Source organism: Borostomias antarcticus (assembly GCF_949987555.1).
Source record: "Borostomias antarcticus genome assembly, chromosome: 10".
NCBI lineage: Eukaryota > Metazoa > Chordata > Actinopteri > Stomiiformes > Stomiidae > Borostomias > Borostomias antarcticus.
The window spans coordinates 1,436,499-1,454,777 of record NC_140243.1 but is presented as its reverse complement, the minus strand read 5'-3'; the positions used below and the strand labels follow the sequence as shown (position 1 = coordinate 1,454,777).

Genomic DNA, 18,279 nt, shown 5'->3' with positions numbered 1-18,279 from the left:
TAGAGGAGAGGAGAGGAGAGGAGAGAAGAGAAGAGGAGAGGAGAGGAGAGGAGAGGAGAGGAGAGGAGAGGAGAGGAGAGGAGAGGAGAGGAGAGGAGAGGAGAGGAGAGGAGAGGAGAGGAGAGGAGGAGGAGAGGAAGAGGAGACGGGGGATGAATGTAATATCAGTGCGTCAAAGGGAGGAGATGTCATGGCGTGAGGAGGGAGGAAGGGGTACACAGGGATTCAGAGATGCCATTCACAGCGCACAAGCACGTTGAGGGAATTGAAGAGCACCATCAGTTCCCAGTATCTTCTGAGGATGGGACGGGTGGTAAACCAGCGTGATGAACAGCAAAACCAGACATGTGAGGTCAAAGTTCAAAGACAGTTGAAATAGACAAAGGTCAAAGACTATTTAAATGCTGGCATCAGGGTTGGCTGTTCCTACTGATTAATAGTCCCTAACCCAAAGTGAAACATTTTCAATAAATGTAGATACATGTGGAATATTTTCTATGGTGTACTTTCTTAATGCTATTGGAACGAACATTAAATATGAAAAACAAATGTGTTGTGTTGTACAATACTGGCATTAAGGCATAACGCAACGCAGTTCTATATCCAGTTACGCCACTAGGTGGCACTCTAAGTTCAGACTATTGGTTGTTCCACATTGTGAGTAATGATAGAATATAATACAGAAAGTGAAGTGAAAATGTACCGCGAAAATGATGGTGAATAAACCATGCTAGCAGCTCATGTTGTTTTCTGTTTTCCTGCCTACATTACACCGGCCAACCCTACACAATGCTTTTCTAACATGTCGTCTAGAGTTTTATCTGTACAACAGATCAGGTTTGGTGCATTTTCTGAGTGTTCTGCTTCTGATAAATCTGTGCACTTGCTTTCTAAAAGCTCTCTACATCGATCAAACTAGAGTTGATGAGCAGGAATACACACAGGACACAGGGATTCAGTACTTTAGAACATGAACAAGATATTTAATATTGCAACAGTTCATATGTGAAGGGTTAATCCCTTCCAGCAGACACCTGACCTCAGTTGAAATGAACAATCATCACTATGTAGATATTTTTTGTTGGAAATATCAAGCAAAGGACAAAACAATTAGAAATCTCCTTTCTTCCTTTTTTTCTCTCTCTCTCTCTCTCTCTCTCTCTCTCTCTCTCTCTCTCTCTCTCTCTAAACCACGCCCCCTTGCAGAACCAGGAAATCCCTTGCTCCTCCCAGTACTCACTCTCTATTCCTAGGAAACTAAAGTGTTCTCTCCGTCTCTCTCGCTCTCTTTCTTTTTCTCTCTCAAACTCTTATCTCTCTGCGTCTGTGAGTGAGTGACTGTGTCCCTGACACAGCAGCATGGCCCAGCAGGGAGTTCTGATTGACCAGGAACAGTTTTCCTGTTCTATCTGTCTGGACCTCTTAAGAACATGTGAACAAATAACATTAAGCTTGTAAAACAAGGAGAGATATTTTGCACCAAACAACAAATGCATAACACTAAAACAGTACATCCATCATACATACACTGTGCATCAATAGAATACATCAATAAACGTGGAGGCTACCTTTGGAATTGATTAATCAAATCAATCAATCAAAGCTACATCAATAGAATACATCAATAAACGTGGAGGCTACCTATGGAATTGATTAATCAAATCAATCAATCAAAGCTACATCAATAGAATACATCAATAAACGTGGAGGCTACCTATGGAATTGATTAATCAAATCAATCAATCAAAGTTTTATTTGTATAGCGCATTTCATACCCAGAGGCAACACAATGCGCTTTACAGAGAACAACCCTACTAACACAGTACGTAAAACTGACGGGACACATTGGTGTAATTGTGGTAACTTTGCGACGTCACCAGCAGCGGACCTAGCTGACACCTAGCTGACACTTGCCTTTTCAGTCGCAAAATAACCAAAATAGCCGTCCTCAAGTACACTGTAAGGGAACGTAGCCGCCACTGCTGCTTAAATCCGTAACTACGATGTAATTAAATAACGTGACAATGTGGTTAGATCACAGTCCCAATCTGACTTTATTGGAAATGTGTCACAGTGGGTCAGAACATTTGTAAATTACTTAGGTTTTAAAATAAATTTTGAAGTCATACAGTTACAGAATTGTAATAATGAAGAGAAATCCTGCATGTCTGTTTTGTGTGTAATTTCTCATTTACAGTAAATATTAACACTAAAGATTTGCAGTCTAGGCCTAATAAAAATAATGATAAAAAATATGCCTATGAATAAACTCCTAATTTTGCAACCTAAATGTGAGCAATGAACGCTGAGCAGTGAACGTAGAATGCAAAGCATTGGGCTACTTTAGGTGACACAATTTAATAACTAGACAAACAAGTTACACACTCTGTGCCAGTAGGTGGCGGTATGCACATCCGCCACTAAACCCAGCGAAGAAGACACACTTGGAAACTTCCGCTCCGTTTGATACAGAAATTATTGAGAAAGACCAGACTGTGCAGTCTTTGTGTCGACAACACAGATCATGTAAGTATCTCAATTTCAATGTATACATACATACTATGTATTTTGGTATCGTCCCAGTAAAACACCAACGTTATGTGCAAGCTACCCTATTGTAATGATTATCTATATGCAGATGCTTTCCAATGTTGGCTAACTAGCTAGCCAGCTAACGTGATTAGCCTTTTTCTGTACATGGCTAGCTAAGTAGCCTACGTAAAATTACTCTCGCAATTATTGTTAAAACGTTCGCTTTTGTGTAATTGTAGCTTAAATTATAATGTTGGCTTGGCAACGTGAGAATATTTCAGTTGTGTACACTATAACTTTTATGAAGTGTTGTTGTGGGCCATTGTTTCCTAATAACAGGCTCGCGCGAGCTCCTGCACGTTCGTACTGTTTCATCGCTTGGAATAAAATGTGATAATTAGCTTACTCATTGATTTCGCATTAACCCACGACACCGTTAGTATGTGTTTGTTTTTAGGCATTCATTTTTCCGATTTTAACGTAAACAGAACACTAGAAGCCCCAACAACGGAGCTAGGCTAGCTAGCAGGATCTGTTATAGCAGCCATCTTGGCTTTTGGCACGTGGTCCTGTGGAGTGTGCATGTCAGCCAACGAGAGGGTCACCCACCCACTTTCTCTCTCTCTCTCCCTCTCTCCCCTCCCATGCTCTCAGTTGCCAACCTCCCAGTTCTTGTTTGAACTGAGCAAGAAGCAGGTGAGCGGGGCAGGAAGAGGCGCTAAGACGGGGACAGGCGTGGCCAGGGGCAGTCCTGGGACAGCACCACAGGCTCTGTGAGTCTTGTTCAATTGAATGCCCTCATGAGTATTAACAGAAGAGCACCATATACATATGCACACATACACTCTAACATGTCGCTCTCTCCTCAGCTCAGCCCAATGGTCTCTGATGGTTCTGTCTGGCCAGCCCTTAGGTGGAGAAACACCTGATCATCAATATAGGCAGGCACACGTAAGTACAAATGCACATACGTTTCCAAAGACGGGATAAACAAATGGGAATATTGATATTGAGTTAGCGGTAGACATGTGAGATTCATAAGACGCATCACTGACGCCAGGATGTGTTCCCCACCTTTATGCCTTTAAATCAGGGTTGGAGTATTCCAGGTGTGTGGCCATGGCCATGAACACCAGTAGAGGAGGGAACCAAGTGTCTCATTCTCTCTCCACAGTTGTGTGGTTGTAACCCCCCACTAGCTACATATTCATTCAATCTTTATTTAACCTCGTGAATCAATTGAGAGTAAGCTCTCATTTACAATGACGTATAATCACTCTATATTTGAACTTGTACTACAGGTGAGATAATCCTTTTTAATGGTCTCTCTCATTGCTGTGCAAGACTTGGGTGTTCTCCTGCTCTGAGTGCCCATTCTCCTATACCTCCCAGATCTACCTCCACAAGCACATCAAGAGGAGCCATGACAACCTCTGTCTCTGCTGAGGAACACACAGAGCATTATGAAGTAGCCAGTGCCTTGGCAAAGGTGTTTGAGCAGCAGTCATCAATGGATTAACTCCCAAGACACAAGGAAGAGACAGCGCAACACACGCTATGACTCCAGTGACGAAGGTAATATAATAAAGTGCATTCAACAGTCCCAAAAGAGTACTACTTGAGTTGACTAATCTGAGCTAATTTACCTCTACTATATGTTCCAGTGCCCAGGCAGCCGGTCGGCAGAACTCACACCAGACCAGCTATGCCAGGTGCCAGAGCCGGAAGGCCTGCTCTGCCAGTTATCAATGCAGGTATCCATGCATGTTTGTGTTGGTGAAATGTCTATGCATATTTGCACACTTACAGTTAACTCAGGACTGTCTGAAGACTCATGTACTCAGTTCACTAATTCGCTCATCTCACATCTCACTACTCGGCAGTAGATGTTCATCGCCCGGGTCCTTTGAGCCAAGGCGCTGTGAGCCCAGGCCCTTCAGCCCTTCAGACGTCCAGGCACGAGCAGCATGCATCAGCGATTAGCACCCCGGCCAGGTCAGGGTCTGACATGTCTCATGTCGAGTTGATTCTTCCCCTTATGCCAGAATCACTACGCCGCCAGCACCATAGTTTCCTGCTCATCCCTTTATCCTCTGGTTTTCAGGTAGTTCTCTGATGCCATCGCCTGTGAGACCAACAGCTCCAGCAGTGTTGCCATCAAGCTCTGCAGATGCTGGTATGCTGAATTTTGTGAACTACTTCATGCTGCATGTAGGGATATACTTTGAGCTGAATATCCATTATGGGACCGTACAATTACTTATAGCCACATCTGTGTTTAATATCCAGACTTCCAGAGGATGATGTGTCAGCAGTTCTCCAGCGTCATGCAGAGTCTGAGGGAGATGGCACAGACAATGATGAGGCTGGAGCAGAGACTGGAGCAGAGACTGTCCGGCGAGTCTGCAGACAGCTATCGGGGAGCAGTACTGGATGACCTGCACCCTGCTAAAACGGAGGAGGAGCTGCTGGTCTTGGAGGAGCAGCTGAAGGACAAGGATCATCAAAGGAAGATGGTGAGTAACTTCAAGGCAGAACTTTGTTCCTTATTTTTGCAGAGAAGTGTTAAGGAAATGTAAAAGTAAATGATTGTCTTTATGTTTTGCAGACACGATATCTGAGTTCCATTGGCGGCAAAGATCTGCCAGATGTGGTCCGGCGGGTGCTGTCAGCCATTGCCATACAGAGTGTGGTGTGTCTACAGCGTCCATGGGAAGAGGGGGAAGAAGCCTCTGAAGAATATGACCCTCTACAATGTCATATTACGTAAGGGATTGTTCATATTTTCGCAAAATAATACATTGTCTTTGCTTCATGCCATGTGCATTGAAACCATTCCCTTTTTGGTTAAAAGGTGCAGTTATGGCCTGTAAGCCAAGCACCACTGTGACGGAGGTGTCTGCCCAGCTGCAGGAGATGCTGAAACATGCCCCTGCTCGATGCAAAAAGGTATGTGATGTCAGGCAGTTAATTTTCTCGTATCCAGTGACATGGCACGCTTCCAATGAACGTATGCGATTTGCTTTTACAGCCATTTCATTATGTCCTTAGGCATCTGCTCCAGCCCAGCTGACCTCCCCAGCCCAGCCCCTGACCGCAGCTCCAGCCCTGACCACAGTGGAGTATTCAGAGGAGGATGACCTCTTCTGCCCAGACCCTCGATTCAGATGTGGGTGACCCCCAGCCCGTCTCCCTAAACCTGCCTTTCCAGCCTGCCAGGATGGATGCCTTTTTTGTAAATAGTTTTTGTACATTTTAACCTTTTTTTTGTGGGATACAACGGTCTGTTCCCGGTCTGCCTGCCACAGAATGCGCACTGTTTCATTTTTGTTTTTAGAACTTTTGCAATTGTCAGATAATGGGTTGCTAGCCAGAGCTTGTACATGCTTTTTTTTGCTTTTCTGGCTATGCGTAATGTGACAGACCGTAAACCTCATCCTTGTAAATATGTATACTTTTAATTTGTAATGTACTTTGTGTAATAAAATGTTCTAAACTGTTCAGTCTTATATTGGTTTGTATCATAATGCTTGCTGCTATATCCCCATATAGCATTAATTCGTTTTTGTACTGGTAAATGCTAAATATAGCCAGTGGTACTGCAAATGCTAAATATAGCCAGTGGTCAGGGTTTAGTAAGTAAGTGACCATATTTGCACCGTGCGAAAAAGACGTGCAGACCAAGTCATATAAATACCTGTAAATCTAGTGTCAGCCAGGTGAGTTTATGACGGAGGTTCCTGCCCACGTTTTTTGCACGCGGCCGCACCGTATTTGCACCGTGCGAAAAAGACGTGCAGACCAAGTCATATAAATACCTGTTAATCTAGTGTCAGCCAGGTGAGTTTATGACGGAGGTTCCTGCCCACGTGATCACGTGCGTTCTTTGCACGCGGCCGCAACTTCGGAATGACGTGTCGTTCTTACGTAGCGTCTACTAAACGGCAGATCTCGCGTTTCCGTAAATGGCCGCGTAACTTCCGCACGCGGCGCAGACGAATCGTCACCTAAAGCGGCCGTATGTCGAACGTTCGCGCAACCTGCGTGTGTTAGTAGGGAAGGGAGGTGGGCATACGACCCACTCTCTACATATTCCAGAGGGAAGCAACAAAACAGTAATCACCGGGGGCCAGATAAGTGAGCTGTAAAAATTCTTCCCTGACTCCTCTCAACAAGGCGATCGAGCAAGCTCCTGGAGTATGTTTGTCTACCGGCTAAGAACATTTATAAAGCAATACATTACATTAAATTACATTTCAGAGTAAGAGAGGCTAAAAAGCATCATAGGAGAGAGGACATTCTACGGACATGCTACGACATCCACAGCAGACACGGGGGTATCTATCGGACTCCGGGAGGTCTGCTGGTGACAGTGGGGCATCCACTGGACCTGGTTAGAAGATAGGAGGGAGAGAGAGAGGCACTAGGGAGAGGGAAGGCAGAACAGGGTTAGTAGCACATAGAGCCATACAGACCACACAGATATTGAAACAGGCAACCTGGGGCAAGCTCCTGGAATATATTTGTCTAATGGCTAAGAACATTTAAAGAACAATAAATTACATTAAATTAAATTTTCAGAGCAAGAAAGGCTAAGAGCATCAGGTCCAGGCCTAAGCCGGATGTGGACTGATGTGTGTCTGTGTGTACGTGTGTGTGTGTGTGTGTGTGTGTGTGTGTGTGTGTGTACTAAATACTACGACATCCACAGCTCCACAGCTGACACTGGTTAGAGGATAGGAGGGAGAGAGAGAGGCACTAGGGGAGGCAGAAAATGGTTAGTAGCACACTGAGCCATTGAAGCAACACAGCTGTCAGAACAGAACAAGCCTGTTTCAGGGTAACCAGCTTCTGTACACTACTTGATATACATACAGTGCATAGCAGGAGAAATACCAATGTATTTATCCTTGTAGGCTAGGTCGAAAAGGTACGTCTTGAGGTCTCGCTTGAAGACCTCTGTTGTTTCGGCCCTTCTTAGGCACTCCGGTAGGGTGTTCCAGAGGTTGGGGGCATAGAAACTAAAAGCTGCCTCTCCGTGTTTCTTGGTCCTGGCTTTTGGAACTGTTAAAAGTTCAGTACCTGAGGATCTGAGTGGTCTGTTGGGCATGTACTTAACAAGCATGTCTGAAATATATTCTGGTGAGTGACTGTGGAGAGATCTATAGACTAGTAATAGTATTTTAAAGTCTATTCTAGAGTTGACTGGTAACCAGTGTAGTGATTTTTGATTAAAGACATGGACCTGTGCCGATTCACAAACAAAATATTGCTTATTAAGACGGTATACCAAGCTGTAGGCCTACCGTTGGTGTAATTCCTGCCACCACCCCTGGGTGGACCAACTACCTCCAGTCCAGGGACCTGAGCTGTGTGCATAACCCTGCCCCCACTCGCTGAAACCTGAAGCGTCTCAGATTGAGCGTATTCTGTAAATTTAGTGTACCGGGAGGGAGAGAATCCACATAGCCTCTCGGGTTTTGATACTTGTTCATTCTTAGACTGGAATGGCATGGTATACGTGTGTTCTGTCATATGAGTGCCTCCCATTGTCTAGTTTTTAATTCCCCTTTATCATAGAAAAATCTAAACAATGGAATTGGTTAAAGACACGGCCCCTTGCCGATTGACGTACAAAATATTACATGTGGTTTTCAAGTGTTTATAAAATATATCTGGCTGAACTGATTCAAGTTCGTGCGACGTCTAGAACCCTGAGGTCCTCCTCCTAGTTTCAAGCTCTATACTAAGAAATAGTTTTCAAGTGTTTATTGACAGTCACAAAGCCATGATAAAATATATCTTGCTAAACTGATTCAAGTTCGTGCGATGTCTAGTACCCTGAGGTCCTCCTCCTAGTTTCAAGCTCTCTAACTTTGAGTGAAGCATCACCCCTTCCCCCAATTCTATTGTGTCTCACTCCCTCCGCCCACTCTACTCATGATGTATTGTGTTATGTGAAGGCAGTACAAGGAGCAAACTGACACGGTAAGCGCTTAAAGCGCTTAAAGAGCTTGACGGGCCCTGCTGGTGTAATTCCCGCCACCGCCCCTGGGCGGACCCTACCCCCGCTCGCTGAAACCTGAACCGTCTCAGATTGAAAGTTGAAAAGGACTTTGAAGAGTATACCCCTTATGTTTTTTTTCAGGTGGAAATAATTAGATTTGTCACTGCTCAGCCTAGGACTGGACTAGACACCCCTGGGTGGCAGATCTCTGATCAGAATTGCTTGTACTACATACGTGTGAATGTTCAGGAAGATCGTAGATAAAAATAAACTTGGTCTTAAAAAAAAACGCCATACATACCCCTTATGTTTTTTTTCAGGTGGAAATAATTACATTTGTCACTGCTCGGGCTAGGAATGGACTAGACACCCCTGGGTGGCAGATCTCTGATCAGAATGGCTTGTACTACATACGTGTGTATGTTCAGGAAGATTGTAGATAAAAAGAAATTTGGTCTGAAAAAAAAACGCCATACATACCCCTTATGTTTTTTTTCAGGTGGAAATAATTACATTTGTCACTGCTCGGCCTAGGACTGGACTAGACACCCCTGGGTGGCAGATCTCTGATCAGAATGGCTTGTACTACATACCTGTGAATGTTCATGAAGATTATAGATAGAAATAAATTTGGTCTGAAAAAAAAAAGCCATTGATACCCCTTATGTTTTTTTTCAGGTGGAAATAATTAGATTTGTCACTGCTCGGCCTAGGAATGGACTAGACACCCATGAGTGGCAGATCTTTGATCAGAATTGCTTGTACTACATACATGTGAATGTTCAGGAAGATTGTAGATAGAAATAAATTTGGTCTGAAAAAAAAACGCCATACATACCCCTTATGTTTTTTTCAGGTGGAAATAATTAGATTTGTCACTGCTCGGCCTAGGACTGGACTAGACACCCCTGGGTGGCAGATCTCTGATCAGAATGGCTTTTACTACATACCTGTGAATGTTCATGAAGATTATAGATGGAAATAAATTTGGTCTGAAAAAAAAAACGCCATACATACCCCTTATGTTTTTTTTCAGGTGGAAATAATTAGATTTGTCACTGCTCGGCCTAGGACTGGACTAGACACCCCTGGGTGGCAGATCTCTGATCAGAATGGCTTGTACTACATACGTGTGAATGTTCAGGAAGATTGTAGATAAAAATAAATCTGGTCTGAAAAAAAACCGCATACATACCCCTTATGTTTTTTTTCTGTTGGAAATAATAAGATTTGTCACTGCTCGGCCTAGGAATGGACTAGACACCCATGAGTGGCAGATCACTGATCAGAATTGCTTGTACTACATATCTGTGAATGTTCATGAAGATTAAAGATAGAAATAAATTTGGTCTGAAAAAAAAACGCCATACATACATACCCCTTATGTTTCTTTTCAGGTGGAAATAATTAGATTTGTCACTGCTCGGCCTAGGAATGGACTAGACACCCCTGGGTGGCAGAACTCTGATCAGAATGGCTTGTACTACATACCTGTGAATGTTCATGAAGATTCAAGATAGAAATAAATTTAGTCTGAAAAAAAAAAAGCCATACATACCCTTTATGTTTTTTTTCAGGCGGAAATAATTAGATTTGTCACTGCTCGGCCTAGGAATGGACTAGACACCCATGAGTGGCAGATCTCTGATCAGAATTGCTTGTACTACATACCTGTGAATGTTCATGAAGATCATAGATAGAAATAAATTTGGTCTGAAAAAAAAAAAGCCATACATACCCCTTTATGTTTTTTTTCAGGCGGAAATAATTTGATTTGTCACTGCTCGGCCTAGGAATGTTCTAGACACCCATGAGTGGCAGATCTCTGATCAGAATTGCTTGTACTACATACATGTGAATGTTCAGGAATATTGTAGATAAAAATAAATTTGGTCTGAAAAATAACCGCCATACATACCCCTTAAGTTTTTTTTCAGGTGGAAATAATTAGATTTGTCCCTGCTCGGCCTAGGAATGGACTAGACACCCCTGGGTGACAGATCTCTGATCAGAATGGCTTGTACTACATACCTGTGAATGTTCATGAAGATTATAGATAGAAATAAATTTGGTCTGAAAAAAAAAAAGCCATACATACCCCTTATGTTTTTTTTCAGGTGGAAATAATTACATTTGTCACTGCTCGGCCTAGGAATGGACTAGACACCCATGAGTGGCAGATCTCTGATCAGAATTGCTTGTACTACATTCCTGTGAATGTTCATGAAGATTAAAGATAGAAATAAATTTGGTCTGAAAAAAAAACGCCATACATACCCCTTATGTTTTTTTTCAGGTGGAAATAATTAGATTTGTCACTGCTCGGCCTAGGAATGGACTAGACACCCATGAGTGGCCGATCTTTGATCAGAATTGCTTGTACTACATACATGTGAATGTTCAGGAAGATTGTAGATAAAAATAAATTTGGTCTGAAAAAAAACCCGCCATACATACCCCTTATGTTTTTTTTCAGGTGGAAATAATTAGATTTGTCACTGCTCGGCCTAGGACTGGACTAGACACCCCTGGGTGGCAGATCTCTGATCAGAATGGCTTGTACTACATACGTGTGAATGTTCAGGAAGATTGTAGATAAAAATAAATCTGGTCTGAAAAAAAACCGCATACATACCCCTTATGTTTTTTTTCCGGTGGAAATAATAAGATTTGTCACTGCTCGGCCTAGGAATGGATTAGACACCCATGAGTGGCAGATCTCTGATCAGAATTGCTTGTACTACATATCTGTGAATGTTCATGAAGATTAAAGATAGAAATAAATTTGGTCTGAAAAAAAAAAGCCATACATACCCCTTATGTTTTTTTCAGGCGGAAATAATTAGATTTGTCACTGCTCGGCCTAGGACTGGACTAGACACCCATGAGTGGCAGATCTCTGATCAGAATTGCTTGTACTACATACCTGTGAATGTTCATGAAGATTATAGATAGAAATAAATTTGGTCTGAAAAAAAAAAAGCCATACATACCCCTTTATGTTTTTTTTCAGGCGGAAATAATTTGATTTGTCACTGCTCGGCCTAGGAATGTTCTAGACACCCATGAGTGGCAGATCTCTGATCAGAATTGCTTGTACTACATACATGTGAATGTTCAGGAATATTGTAGATAAAAATAAATTTGGTCTGAAAAATAACCGCCATACATACCCCTTAAGTTTTTTTTCAGGTGGAAATAATTAGATTTGTCCCTGCTCGGCCTAGGAATGGACTAGACACCCCTGGGTGACAGATCTCTGATCAGAATGGCTTGTACTACATACCTGTGAATGTTCATGAAGATTAAAGATAGAAATAAATTTGGTCTGAAAAAAAAACGCCATACATACCCCTTATGTTTTTTTTCCGGTGGAAATAATAAGATTTGTCACTGCTCGGCCTAGGAATGGACTAGACACCCATGAGTGGCAGATCTCTGATCAGAATTGCTTGTACTACATATCTGTGAATGTTCATGAAGATTAAAGATAGAAATAAATTTGGTCTGAAAAAAAAAGCCATACATACCCCTTTATGTTTTTTTTTAAGGCGGAAATAATTAGATTTGTCACTGCTCGGCCTAGGAATGTTCTAGACACCCATGAGTGGCAGATCTCTGATCAGAATTGCTTGTACTACATACATGTGAATGTTCAGGAATATTGTAGATAAAAATAAATTTGGTCTGAAAAATAACCGCCATACATACCCCTTAAGTTTTTTTTCAGGTGGAAATAATTAGATTTGTCCCTGCTCGGCCTAGGAATGGACTAGACACCCCTGGGTGACAGATCTCTGATCAGAATGGCTTGTACTACATACCTGTGAATGTTCATGAAGATTAAAGATAGAAATAAATTTGGTCTGAAAAAAAAACGCCATACATACCCCTTATGTTTTTTTTCAGGTGGAAATAATTAGATTTGTCACTGCTCGGCCTAGGAATGGACTAGACACCCATGAGTGGCCAATCTTTGATCAGAATTGCTTGTACTACATACATGTGAATGTTCAGGAAGATTGTAGATAAAAATAAATTTGGTCTGAAAAAAAACCCGCCATACATACCCCTTATGTTTTTTTTCAGGTGGAAATAATAAGATTTGTCACTGCTCGGCCTAGGAATGGACTAGACACCCATGAGTGGCAGATCTCTGATCAGAATTGCTTGTACTACATATCTGTGAATGTTCATGAAGATTAAAGATAGAAATAAATTTGGTCTGAAAAAAAAATGCCATACATACCCCTTATGTTTTTTTCAGGCGGAAATAATTAGATTTGTCACTGCTCGGCCTAGGACTGGACTAGACACCCATGAGTGGCAGATCTCTGATCAGAATTGCTTGTACTACATATCTGTGAATGTTCATGAAGATTAAAGATAGAAATAAATTTGGTCTGAAAAAAAAAAAAACATACATACCCCTTATGTTTTTTTTCAGGTGGAAATAATTAGATTTGTCACTGCTCGGCCTAGGACTGGACTAGACACCCCTGGGTGGCAGATCTCTGATCAGAATTGCTTGTACTACATACATGTGAATGTTCAGGAAGATTGGAGAGGACTCCTGTTCTACAGCTTCAAGTCCAGTCCGATGGAATGTTTCTGAAGAGTTTGTACCCGCCCATATGATGTGATTGGATGAAAAGGCAGCACACGCCAATAGCGTTGCGACTACAGTCAGCCCAGGATCAAGACGGTTTGAGGGTTTCAACTTAATGCAGACAAGACAATCCCTCAATATTTTTATTCTCATTTAATCACAAAGCATCAGAAACAGAATACAACTCACAATGAAATAAAACATTTTCATGTCCAAACATATTTGAGTAATAGTCTAAAAAAACAAAAAAATTACTGAATTTCTTTGTGTGCAATAAATTCTATACAACTTACAATACATATGACTCAGTCCAATTATAACTGACATTAATAAAGCATTCATATATAGCACTGAGATGTTATAAACAAAGTCCCTTTGTCTAATGGAGATCAATGCATGCCTCATCCCCTACTTAAATAGGACAGAAATGCCAGACCATAGATACGGTGTAATATGTACAGAAAACTCCCATTGGGGTAATATACAGCTCAGGGGCAAATTAGAAAGCAAAGCAAGAAAATATGAAAATATGTAACAAGCTAAAGAATGAAGCATTCAGAGCAGAATCAGATGAGTTTGCTTTGGGTCTTGTGGCCAGAATTAGAACCGACAACCCTACTGTAGACAACCCTACTGTAGACAACCCTACTGTAGACAACCCTACTGTAGACAGCCCTACTATAGACAGCCCTACTATAGACAACCCTACTATAGACAACCCTACTGTAGACAGCCCTACTATAGACAACCCTACTGTAGACAACCCTACTGTAGACAGCCCTACTGTATTCAACCCTACTATAGACAACCCTACTGTAGACAGCCCTACTATAGACAGCCCTACTATAGACAGCCCTACTCAGCCCTACTGTAGACAACCCTACTGTAGACTACCCTACTATAGACAGCCCTACTGTAGACAGCCCTACTGTAGACAACCCTACTGTAGACAACCCTACTGTAGACAGCCCTACTATAGACAACCCTACTATAGACAACCCTACTGTAGACAGCCCTACTATAGACAACCCTACTGTAGACAACCCTACTATAGACAACCCTACTGTAGACAACCCTACTGTAGACAGCCCTACTGTAGACAACCCTACTGTAGACAACCCTACTGTAGACAGCCCTACTGTAGACAACCCTACTGTAGACAGCCCTACTGTAGACAACCCTACTATAGACAACCCTACTGTAGACAGCCCTACTATAGACAGCCCTACTGTAGACTACCCTACTGTAGACAGCCCTACTATAGACAACCCTACTGTAGACAGCCCTACTATAGACAGCCCTACTGTAGACAGCCCTACTATAGACAACCCTACTGTAGACAACCCTACTGTAGACAGCCCTACTATAGACAACCCTACTGTAGACAACCCTACTGTAGACAGCCCTACTGTAGACAACCCTACTGTAGACAACCCTACTGTAGACAGCCCTACTGTAGACAACCCTACTGTAGACAGCCCTACTGTAGACAACCCTACTATAGACAACCCTACTGTAGACAGCCCTACTATAGACAGCCCTACTGTAGACTACCCTACTGTAGACAGCCCTACTGTAGCCTAGAGTTATAACCGGTGGCCTCTGGTGATCTGGATAAGGTGAAGGTGTAAAGGTCACTGATAAGAGGGAACCGGCCCCTGAGTAAAGTTGAATAGAGGAATCTAGAACACAGAGGGCACGGGGTTCCTTTCTCACCTGGAGGTGGACTAAGAACAGAAGGGTCAAGATGAGGGTTTTTTTTATAGTTTTTTTTTTTTACTGCAGCTCAGTAAACAAACATAGTTTTTGTCACAGCCATAAATCAACGGTGTCTTTGACAGACTGGCCGTTATTTCATAGGCAGCACACTACCGCTTCTGATCCCCACCTTCCTAGACCTCCAAGCTCTCTCTTTCAACAGAGATAATAATTGTAAACATTTTCAATCTGGTTGATAACAGGTTGATTCATTTTCTACATCCTCAACACAACTCAATGATGGCTTGGTAGCAGTTATAGTCTGTGGGTAAACACGATACATGTTCATGGAAGTAGCCTACGTTTCACTTTCCAATGACACATCTTCACGTGCATCTGATCCGTTAAAGCCCATTCTGACGAGCACTTTTGGTCCGATCAAGTATTGAATGAGCATGAACAAACGTAGCTTAAGTGTCACATCTGTGTTCAATCTCAGACAGTGTTTGTAGAGGAAATATAACTAGGCTTTGACATACTTCATACTAAGCTATTGCATCAGATGAAATACTATATAACTAAATTGTATAAAATGGTGCAGTTACAAGGTGAGGAAATACATGTGCATCCCAAAAATTAGAATATTGTGAAGTTCATTATTTTCCGTAATTTAATTCAAAAAGTGAAACTTTAATGTATTCTAGATCCATTTCACAAAGTGAAATATGTCAAGCCTTTTTTGTTTTAATCTTTATGATTGTATATTTTCAGTATGTTCATTTGTACACTTAATACTTGGTCGGGGTTCCTTTTGCACAAATTACTGCATCAGTGTGGCATGGAGGCAATCAGCCTTGAACTATTTCACTTCATGTGTAATGAATCTATAACATATGGAATCTTTACTTTTCGAATGAAATTAGGCCAACAGAAAATAATGAACTTTTCCGCAATTTATTTTCATTCAAATTGTTTTAGATGCACCTGTATAAGGCTAATGTAGACATCAATACATAAACATTCTACAAAAAAACCAAACAAACAAATATAAACAATACATATAAATACTGATACAAAATATTGGTATTTGAGATTTAACAATAGCTGTTGAAATACACAGTCATGACACATACCTGTACCAACATATCATTTACCATTGAAACTACGTACCACTGTCAAAGTACTCTAGGTCCAATATTATCTGAAACTGAAGGGGAGAGGATTAAGATGGCATTCATATGAAAGATGTTCAGAATTTTTCAAACTGAAATTCCCTAAAATAAACACTATCAGATTTTATTTTATTTTGTCTTTTACATTCAAGCAGTCTTATAAAAGACAACACAAGAAAGTTAAAGGTGGGATAGGTAGTTTGCTTTTGTCTTTATTTGGTAAAATTGGGATAATATCCTTTCAGCTATCAGTAACAGAAGTGCTCTGAGAATAAACTTGGATCTCCGTGTTTACCGCTGCCTCTGTATTTTGTATTCAAAGAATGCACCACGCCCGAATGTATTGACCAATCAGGGCCTCTACCTCGCCACACCTACCAGCCATGTTTGGAGGGAGGGACTACATCATGATTGACAGGAGGGAGGGGCGGGTTCTTTTGAAAAAGATGACCAATCGGAGGCCTCGTTGATGTCAAACTACCTACCCCACCTTTAAGTCATCAATGGTGCATTAAATGTATCTCTAACACACAAAACATTTCAAGGTGGGAACAAACTATTTCTAATAGAATTTGGAATAGACAACACATTTAAAAAGTGCCAAACATTCATTGCTACATTTTACTCCGACTTCTCCCGCTGTGGCAAGCTACGAGCTAACAGAGGATGTTTGATCAAGGGAGAGAGTGTGTGTGTGTGTGTGTGTGTGTGTGTGTGTGTGTGTGTGTGTGTGAGTGTGTGTGTGTGAACGTGTTTTTTCTTCTGCATGTAGTATGTGTCGATCTTAGTATTCATGTGTGTATATGTGAAGTACAAATGTGTGTATTACTATTTGTCAGTGTGTGTGTGTGTGTGTGTGTGTGTGTGTGTGTGTGTGTGTGTGTGTGCATGCATACCTGTGTACTGTATGTGTATTAAGCACCTCAGCCAATGAGAATGTGCTGACAGGAGTCATGTGAGCGCACCCCAAGTGTCTCTGGCTGACCAGACACTATAAGCCAGTGTTTCTCTTGGGCCTCGGGCCACAAAACAGTGCTCCCCAAAATGGCGGTGCAGGACCCACTGGTTGGTTGCCGCCTGTCCTTCTCCAGTCGTAGCTTAAAGCTGGATAGCATTTGAAAAACACGGTCTGATCTATTTCATGATAGGCACGATTATTGGGAGCCACCGTCCGAAAACCTGTCTTTAGGCTGGGCCGGGAAGCCTGCGTGGGCCTAGGGCTGGCTGTCCAGGAGGGCTCTGTGTATCTCCTGGAAGGAGGGCCTGTCCTTGGTGTTCCTCGTCCAGCAGCTGAGCATGATCTTGTAGACGGAGTCGGAACACAGCACCGGCTGGGGAAGGTAGATCTGCAGCACACAGAGAGCACAGCCAGGGGTGTGAGGCAGGTTGCACGTCTAGCTACAATGTCCTTGTGTGTGTGTGTGTGTGTGTGTGTGTGTGTGCTGAGGGGATTTATTCTAATAATTAAGAAACGAGTAGTTGAGAATGCCAAGGTTCATCTTTGCAAGTCCAAAGCTGGTTACTTTTATTCCAAATAGCTCTTGAGTTTGCAAAGCCAGGCTCTCTGAGGGAGACAGAGCAGTGATCATCCTCAAAACACAGCATCATATACACTGAGGGTACAACCCATACACACACAACTCCACTAACCAATGATATGAGAGGGTTACCAGTGAGTAGGCCAGTTCTGCAGGTTAACAGCTGAACCGTACAGTGGCGATTTTACATTAGGGGCAGGTGGGGCAGTGCCCCACCTTGTGGGGCGCTGTTGTGCAAGATGCATCTTAGCCTACAACTGTGTTTCGGAAAAATCTAATTTATAATTAATACAAAATAGTGATTCAGTGGTGAAAATAGCATGTATAAATATAATAAACCTGACTGACACTATGTATAGTGCTGTTTTGCAGTAATTCCCTTTGTATGAGTGTGTCACAGACTGCTCTGACTCGGCAGAGGGGCACCGAAGCGTTCTCCCCTACTGTTGCTATAGCGACAATGTGAGCGTGGTCGGGAGTAATGTGAAAAAATATCACGCAGATTTAATTGGGTGGAGGGGCAGAAAAGTCTCTGCCCCTACGAAATCTACCTGGCAACAGGTTTAGCCCGCGAATAATAAAACAACGTTGATCAAAGTTGAACTACTGGGTCACCGTCGTTGTCGATCTACGTTAGCCAATGCTGCTAGCTAAAGTTTTGTAGGGATTAAAAGTGTTTTCAGGTGCAACAATGAATAGTGTAGATTATTTGTTGAATGTGCG

General features: G+C 42.2%; 2 protein-coding genes across 2 annotated transcripts in view; one reads left to right on the top strand and one right to left on the bottom strand.

The window, feature by feature from the left end:
* The first annotated feature begins 4,198 nt into the window (after positions 1 to 4,198).
* Positions 4,199 to 5,958, top strand: LOC311314503 (uncharacterized protein). The gene is made up of 7 exons (XM_084444879.1): positions 4,199 to 4,286; positions 4,416 to 4,527; positions 4,637 to 4,708; positions 4,822 to 5,048; positions 5,141 to 5,298; positions 5,387 to 5,481; positions 5,584 to 5,958. Exons 2-6 carry the CDS (start codon positions 4,500 to 4,502, stop codon positions 5,403 to 5,405), a joined length of 504 nt encoding a protein of 167 aa, XP_084301005.1. The 5' UTR covers positions 4,199 to 4,286; positions 4,416 to 4,499; the 3' UTR covers positions 5,406 to 5,481; positions 5,584 to 5,958.
* Positions 5,959 to 17,232: 11,274 nt separating this feature from the next.
* The window catches only part of LOC311313658 (discoidin domain-containing receptor 2-like), a gene marked incomplete at both ends in the record, with an annotated part of 9,378 nt that continues 8,331 nt past the window's right edge, over positions 17,233 to 18,279 (bottom strand). Inside the window, one exon of the mRNA XM_084443832.1 lies at positions 17,233 to 17,364. Coding sequence (XP_084299958.1) covers positions 17,233 to 17,364 — 132 coding nt within the window. The remainder of the gene's footprint in view (positions 17,365 to 18,279) is intronic.